Source organism: Opisthocomus hoazin, chromosome 6, assembly GCF_030867145.1.
Source record: "Opisthocomus hoazin isolate bOpiHoa1 chromosome 6, bOpiHoa1.hap1, whole genome shotgun sequence".
Classification (NCBI taxonomy): domain Eukaryota; kingdom Metazoa; phylum Chordata; class Aves; order Opisthocomiformes; family Opisthocomidae; genus Opisthocomus; species Opisthocomus hoazin.
The window spans coordinates 77879706-77888142 of NC_134419.1; the positions used below are offsets into that span (position 1 = coordinate 77879706).

Sequence of the window (8437 nt, forward strand, 5' to 3'; positions counted from 1 at the left end):
ATACTTCATAACTGTCATTCTCTGCCTAGTAAACTGATCATCTTTGAAATTACACATGCTTTGTATCAGTGAAGAAAAATCAGTAAAAAATATGATAGAGAAGGTTACCTTAGTAGCTTTTAAACTGGAAATATCTCCTTGCAGGAGAAATTATTACGTGGTTGTCTGCAGTCTGTTATGAAAACCAAAACAAGTTCTGTAGTGAACTGAAAAGCACACAGTGAGAGCATCAAGAAACACTTCCAACTGCAGGCAGTAGTGTCATTTAGTGTCTGAGACAGTAATCATAGATTATTTGGAGGCCACTGTTAACTTGGTCTGCGTTAAGTCTTTATCCAGGTGACCATCCAATTCTAATTTTCTGATTGTCCTCTTATTCCTTGTTAACTGTGATACCCTTATGTATATTTTCTTGCGCTGTGTGATTTGTTCTGCTGAAGCTGTTCTCAATAATATATGGGAACATAAAAAAAGAAGTCTAGGACTCCTGCAAGGATTATTATTACATCAAGGGGTTCCTTTAGGCACGGCTCAGTCTTTATGGGTTCATCCGTACCCTTGCATAGAAGTCGGCTGCCTGCTTAGTATTCACAGCAAGAAGGGAAACTCAAAGAAAACAGGCAGAGGATCACTTCCATTTATAATATCGGCTATAACACTTACTAAGCATCAGCTAATGGTTTGGATGAGCAGACCTCGATCATTGCAGCGTAGATGGAGAGCTCGGCAAGGAGGGACGGCAAAGGCTGAAGGTAACGCGCGACGCGAGGGCCGGAACGGTCGCGCGTGGCTGGCGGCGGCGGCGCTGCCTTTGACTCGCTGGGATCCTGTGGCACGAGGAGCATTCAGGAGGGTTATCTGGGATGTAATGGAAGGAAAAACCCGGGGCATTTTTCATGTGTTGCGATGCAAATACTGCAGTGCTGATTGTTTCTCTTAGGTTAGCCACAGTGAGCAAAAAATGACCCGAGGGCGGTCGTTAGAGGCACTGTCCCGTGGAGATGCTGGAAGAAGTGCAATTAGAAAAAGGGCATTATTAATCCGTTAACGTTAAATTAGAAGGTTGACTTTGTGGGCTGCATCTGCTCACAAATGGAAATAAATGTCTCCTCGTCTGTCTGATACTCCAGATGTCCAAAAAACAGACTCTCTGACCAAAGGCTTTCCATGGGGCGTAGCAGTACATAATGTGCCCAAAAGAAAAAAAAAGCACGGGGGTTTTGTTTGCCATCTGATCATTATTTTTGCCTGCATCAAAAGCCCTTCCTCCGGCGCAAAGTCTCCGCCACCTCCCGCCTCGGCTGGGCTGGGGTTTGGTGGGTGAAGCTCTTGCCGAGCAAGGAGTTTCTAAAAAGCTCACCGTCTCTCTTTAATAAGTCTCAAAATCAATGGACTGCTGCTGCCTATTACAGGATTTTGAGTGAAAAATGTGTTGTTCTGCTGTCTGCCCGGATTTATAGAGCCCGTGATGCGTCCCCGCGCAGCACCCCTGATTCTGTTTGGGAAGGAGCCGTGTCGCTGTCGCTGCCCTCGGCGCCGCGCGGGATCAAGCTGCGGGTATCGCTCTGGCCGGTTGATAATGCATTTGTTTATCGCTCTCGCAGGGCCCGGGCCTTCGGTGAGAAATACAGTTTCAGTCTGGAGTCTAAACCTAATTCTGAGGGTATTGCTCATAACTCCTGAGCTGTTTCTGTATGGACTGGAGCAGAACAGTGCTGTTGAAAATCGAGTTAGGCAGCGCACTCTGAAATACCGACAGCCTGCACATGTGGACATGTGGTTCAGCAGAGGGAAAATCGCGTTACCTGTGCTTCGACACGGCTGGCACGCACCCGGCGCAGCCTCTGCCCTGCCCTGCGTCAGGGCTGCAGCCCTCTGCCAGGGCCAGCTCCCGGTGGGAGCATCCCTCCTGGCGGGAGCATCCCTCCCGGGATTGCCCCGCCGCTCCCGGCTGGGGTCCGGCCGAGGAACCCCGGGGCGGGGGAAATCAGAGCTACTGAGTGCCAGCGAGTGGACATTGCTCTTTCCAAGGGATCTTTCCCGTTGCCCAAGGAGGGGGTGCTCAGCGCTCGGCGGGTGGGAGCAGGACTCTGAAAATGACCTTGTCTTGCCTAAGCGAGGGCAGCGGATGCCTGTGATACGAAGTCAGAGGAAACTGATAGACGGAGTACGACAGCAGAGCTTAAACAGTCATTTTCCATCAGTTATCCATGGTATTTTCCACACACCTTTGCTCCCTGGGTCACACAGCCAGTTAGCTCGGACTGTCCAGAATTTGGTTCGAATTAGTGGGGCTGGGGCGATCTCTCCGCTGGCACACGGTCGCTCATCCCGAATGGGAGTGTTGTTCCTCCAAGACCTCACATTCTGTGTTATTTTTCACTGCAGATATTAAATGAGCAAGTTGCTGCTTGTCAGGCGACTGGGCTCCGTGCTAAAAACAGCGGCGTAAGCGAGAAGGAGCCATTTGGGGCTCAGTGTTTGGAAGCCTTTGCGTGGTCCCGGGTAGTTGACAGCCTGTGTACCTCTCGTTTCTGCTGGTTCTGACCTGGTTACATCTGGTAATCCTTCTGACTAGAGTGGCTTTGGTTGGATCTCCATAGCCTGTCGTAGTTATGACCATTTTATTTCAAAGAAAAACAGTTACACAGGAAGAAATCTCTTACTGTGTCACAAGGACCATTTTTGGGGAACCAAATTTTGTTTGATTTTTTTGTTGTTTTTTTTCCTTAAATAGTATTTTCTGATTAAAGAAGAAATTCATATCTTATTTTGCTTCTTCACAGAGTAAAAAAAAATGTATTTTTTTCATCTTCTTTAACTGATTTTATTGCATAATGAACATGTATAGTGTAGTGTATTTTATATCTCTAAGAGAGTGGAGGCAAACGTTCTTAAACCCAATTCTTTTCTGTGTCAGAAACAAACGGGAGCAATTTCGTGTCTGCAGCAGGAGGAACAGATTGCTTCTGTGTTGCAGATGTGCCTTTTACGTCAGGTTCCTGCTTCCCCCGAGGTACCCGTGAGTCAAGGATGCTGCCCAAAGTAGGTCTGAGCGTGAGGCGGCAGGCGCTGGCGCGACGGCAGAAAGCCAGAGAAACCAAGGGAAGCTCTGCTCTGGATCTCAAAGTTTCTAAGGAGAAGCGTAGCAGAAATGAAGTCCGTAAGCCTAGTGATGATTTTCCGAGTATGGCGTGAAAGGGAGAGAGAACGCGTGCTGGAATTTCTTCCTGTGCTGGAAGAACAGGGAGCGCGTGTCCGCGCCCAGGGCAGTGGCTGGAACTGGAGTTGCACCGGTTTCATACTGGCACATTTTCTCCTGCTAAGCTCTCAGTAACGTTCCCCCGACGAGCATTGCATGTCCTACCTAATATAGTTGCTGGTGGCTTATTATATAAATGAACATCTACTAAAATTATCCAGCTTTCTAATGGAAATGGTAAATTCCATTATAATAATTATCTACCTATCTCCGTTATTTCTTTCTGGCTAATTTGCTTGCAGAATCTAAGCTCTGGTAGGTTTTGTGCTTGTTATTTATAGCATATATATTGAGCTTATTCTCTTGTATTTGCATTGTATCTGTTCTTCAGAAGCAGGTTTTCAGGGGTAATTTGATTGTTCTCTGATCAATAGGAAGGGCTCATTTGTTTGAGAAATGCCTTTGATCTAATTGAATTGAGAATTATTGCCAATATACTGTTATTTAAATTAAAATGGATTTTCACAAATGATGCTATCAGCAAAGTTAGTTTTTTCTAGTGATAAATACGAAGTTAAAGATATCGTCTGAGAGCAAAGCACTGAGGAAATTTTTACGTTTTGTACTGTATTTTAAAGAGGCACCTGGTTTACTTAGTTTTTAAATCAATGTCTTCTCCATGAGGAGTCCTTGTGTGCTGTACGCGGATGCTCTGCAGACCACCAGCACCTCCTAAAGCTGCCCCAAACCCCTGCCCGGGTACAGGACTGTAGCTAAGCAGTTCCCAAAGGTTTCAAAATCTGCAGATCACAGCGGAATGTGTGAGGCTGAAAATGCCATGGAGTCCAGCTCTTACTCAGGTGCCTTTGTAGGGATTCAGGAGCTAACTTAACACACCTGGTTAAGAGAAGTGTATGGTCAGGTGGAGGAAATTTGTGATGGTTCTGGCTGTAATACGCAGACACAGATCAGCGGTGGCATTTTAATTTTTTAAAAAAAAAAGAGAGAAAAACCTTTGGGTTTACATTTAGTAAAATAAAATTCAGATTTTACCTGCTTTTACTATTAGTCTGTTGACTTGGATTTCTGAGTCGGAGATCGCTGTGTCCCACTGCCAGGCAGGAATAATCAGCGCACGGTTCTGAGCCTGCGCCGGGAGGCAATCGCTGCTTCCTCGGCAGGCTCTGCTGTATGCGTGCCTTTCCAGCAGCCGTGCCCTTGTGGGGCTCAAACCTCTTAATAATGTGGTTGTTTCTTCAAAAGAACTCCTATAAACTTTAACCAGACTGAGAACTCGAGTGTTCTCAATGCCAAATCCGTTCATTCCCACCCCGTCGGTGAGTGGGGGGGCTTCCCTGGGGGGTTGGGGATTGCAGCTTTCCCCGGTGACTTGTGATCCGCCTTCGTCTGCTGGGGGGGATGAGGAAAGCTGTAAAATGGGTTGGAAAGTGTTTGTTTCTATGTAGGGGAGGGGCTGACGCGTCCAGCATCACTCTGAGCCACTCGTCGTTTTGGGTAGCAGCTCTGGATGCCTTCTGAAGGGAGCAGCCTCGTTTCTTGTGCACTTGCACGCGGTTTAGCAGTTGCTTGTTTCTCACTGTGATTGAGGAATCACCAGTTACTGATCCAAGCAGTACAAGTGGTGTAACTCCAAGGCAGGTCCGATGTTGGAACTGGTCCGGTGGTGGGGATCAGGGAGTCTCCTTCTCTGGAGATATTCCAGACCCGCCTGGACGCGGTGCTGTGCAGCCTGCTCTGGGTGACCCTGCTTGGGCAGGGGGTTGGGCTGGGTGACCCACAGAGGTCCCTGCCAACCCCGACCATGCTGGGATTCTGTGATCGGGGAGGTCTGGCAGCATCACTGTGCCTCGTGAGGGTCCTAACTGTTGTGCGTGGGGTGGGAGAGGCGGGACGGGTACCCTGAGACACGAACCGGCGGGAGTGGAAAAGCATCCTTCTGCTTGGAGGAACAGAAGAGGCGGTGGCTGGCTGAGCGGGGGAAGAATCTTAGGAAGAAAACCAAAGCAGAGCCGGGTTTACGAGCTGTGACGCTGCCGTACGGCCTCGGTGCAGTGGTGGGAAGCCTGCAGTGGCTGCACGGCCGAAACGCGGCAGAAATCCTGGCTGCGAAGCATGCGGGCAGACGGCAGTGTTCTCCAGCTCTTTCTGAAGCAGATCTGTGATTGAACGTTATGGAAAAAAGTCTTAATTTCCATAATGACTTTTTTAATCTGTCCAATTAACCGGTGAATCTAGACTGAGGGTGCTCGTGTTCCGTTGTATGATATACGAAGTGAGTTCAAATATGTATATTTGAACAGTCTGAATTTCAATATTCAATGTCAATGAAATTCAATTCAATTCAATGAAATTCAAGTTCAAATATGTATATTTGAACAGTCTGAATTTCTGTTTGGAATATTTTAATTACAACTGAATGTGTAATAGTAAATTGCCAGTTACTTATCTGTTAAATGGTTTACTTTTTTTTTAATTATTTTTGTTCTCAATGTGAAAAACACAAAAAGAATGGAAAAGCAGTGAAGCTGTTGGTTCAGCGTGGCTGTTAAGCTCTGCAGTGCGTAGAGGCTGAGCGCAATCGATACAGACCGAAAAATCAATATCCTATCATGATATAAAGTGGGGAATTATAAACTTCCCCAGTGCTTTCGAAAGATTTTTCCTGAAATACCGAGCTAATTAATCAGGAAACCTTGAGAGATTTTTTTTTTCATTGTCCAAAGAAAAAGTTATATTTTAAGCTAACGGCCGAGAGCGTTCTGTATTCATCGTAGCACGTCCTGCGGTGAGGCTCTCGGGAGTCAGAGGGCTGCAGACTTACCTGCTGTCTCCTGCGGTTACAGATGAACCAGCGAACGTTTCTGAAACCCATCCGTTGCTAACACAGTCTCTCAAAATTGGTTTCTTCCAGCACCTGCCGCCTCCGCTCCCCAGCAAGACTCCCCCACCTCCGCCTCCAAAGACGACTCGGAAGCAGACGTCGGTTGACTCTGGGATTGTCCAGTGAAGAAGGAAGCGGTTTTTTTTTCCCAAAGATAAAGCTGTAACAATTCATTTCCCTAAGTATTTTCTGATATGTAATGTTTACCTCATTCGGGCGTGCAGTATCTAACATTTAGTGCGATGGCTCTAACTCCGTAAGAAACCCATTTCTAGCCGTGTGTCGGAAACAACACTACATCACCCCTCCTTCTGGGGTTATGCCCTCCCGTAACCTGAAGGAAATCTGGATTTCTGCTTGAGGACGGGAGGTGCTCGTCAACTGACAGTATCCTCCTCCTAAACCTTCTCCCTGCTTCTTCTGAATAACTTCAGGCACGTAGGTAGCTGCGGACATCAAAATGAGAGTTGAATATTTTGTACCTAAAGCATTTCGGTAGCTGTGGAGTTTACAACGAGCTGAGTGTTCCGTACCTAATCTCAGTGTATATAGGAATCGATGATGATATTCACACTGAATTCAGTGCACATTGGAGCAAGCTTCGCCATGAGGAGAAGCTGCCGTAGGGTTTCCCCAAATAACGGTTCTGCCCAGGGCTAAAAATCAGGCACGGCCCATTTGTGGAACGTGCCTTCTCTTCACCTGTTCTGCATTACAAATAAACTGATTGCTAACGGGCTTGGTCAAATTAGTCGTTGGTGATCGGTCATTTCCATTTCCATTCAGTTGGCCCTTCTTCTGGGCGTGGATCCGTGGGTGAGGCGAGGAAGCCGCTCCGCTGCTGGCGGGCACGGGCGCATAGGAGAAGAAACAGTAGGCAGATAGGAGACTCCTGGTCGGTCTGAACCCAGCGGTTGAGTACAGCAACGGGAGGAGCTGCTTCTTTTCTTCTTTAACGTGTAATATTGCGTGTGGATTAGGATGGACTGAATGGAATCACTTTGTCCTTGTGCCATCATTCTGTACAGCGTTTGTATATATGATGGTTTTTAGAATGTTTTAATTTTTATGGTGCCTGCTTTCCATGTTATAATGAATTAATGTACCTGCAAACAACGCCTTACGTATTTTTAATTTCCTAATTGCTGAAAGTGTAAAAAAACAAAGCATTTTTTTTTTCCAGATATTAGGCTCTGAGAAATGTTGGACAATGATGGGGTGGGGTGTTGGGAGGGAGGAAGGGAGCTAACTTTGTACTCTAGCATTTTTTGTTGTCATCGCTCTTTCGTTTTTTACTATCTACGGTCTTTTTACTCTTACGGTAGATTGTTTTTAAATATAACACTGACTCAAAAAAAAATAAAATATTATTTTAAAATCTTGTCTAAGAAAATGAATGCATTTCCTTGGCATTTTGGATCCTCATTGCAGAATTTCAGCAACTGTTGCACTGGTATCAGGGGCTACGGATAGACTGACTTTCTTTCTGAACAGGTGAGGGAACCCGAGACGGGGCTGATAGCTGAAGGGCTGCAGTCCTGCGTGGTGCTGGTGTGCTGCGTACATCCAGTACTGAGATACAACACATGTCAGCGCTAGAAGCATCCATCTTTGCATGCTGGCAATATTCATAATGATGGCTTGCTTATCTTTGAGTTGTAAGTTATCTGGTGCTGAACACTTCAGAAAATAAATGAGTTTGAGGTAATATTTTCTACCTCAAGTAGCTGCGACACGATGCAAGTAGCATGACTTACACAGCAGTAAAACTACAACTTTGTTACAAAGGCAGAAAGATTGCCCTTCTCATAACGAGTGGCTCAGATGGTCAATTATATATACCCGTAGTCTTGCCTTAAACCATCGTGTCGCTTTGGACCAAACGAACCCACTTCTTCTTGCAGTGCGAGATAACGTCAGCTGCCAGAGTGTCTAGAATTTACTGTTCGATATTGTCGTACAATTCCCTGTTTGTTTTGCTATTACTGTAATCTCTGTTCAAGAGGAACAAGCTGGGAAGGATTCGTAGCTGCAGTCGATCAGATATTCTTTCCGCAGATGATCAATAATGTATTACAACTTTAATTCTGTAAGTCTTTCATTTAGTTGAAAATCGCCTGAGAGGCTGCGCTTGTGTCTGCATGGGAGATTGCGCTGGGACGCTGGTGAGTTTTCCTCCCTTCTGTTCCATTTATGCTTTAAAGGATAGGAAGAGGCTTTCGCATGGGCCTTCAGCTGGAAGCTTGTGGATTGTGTTTCTGGTGATGCATTTGTTTTCACACGTCCTCAGCAAATTCCTGTGCTCACGCAAGGGTTATATTTGGCCCTGCAAG

The 8437-nt window shown here is 46.2% G+C and overlaps 1 protein-coding gene across 2 annotated transcripts in view; it reads left to right on the forward strand.

Annotated features, from left to right (window-relative positions):
- The window catches only part of DOCK1 (dedicator of cytokinesis 1), a 339932-nt gene extending 332491 nt beyond the window's left edge, over positions 1 to 7441 (forward strand). For both annotated transcript variants that reach the window (XM_075423918.1, XM_075423919.1), the window contains exon 52: positions 6135 to 7441. In XM_075423918.1, the coding sequence (XP_075280033.1) occupies positions 6135 to 6230 (96 nt within the window). In that variant the 3' untranslated portion in view covers positions 6231 to 7441. The remainder of the gene's footprint in view (positions 1 to 6134) is intronic.
- The last annotated feature ends 996 nt before the right edge of the window (positions 7442 to 8437 follow it).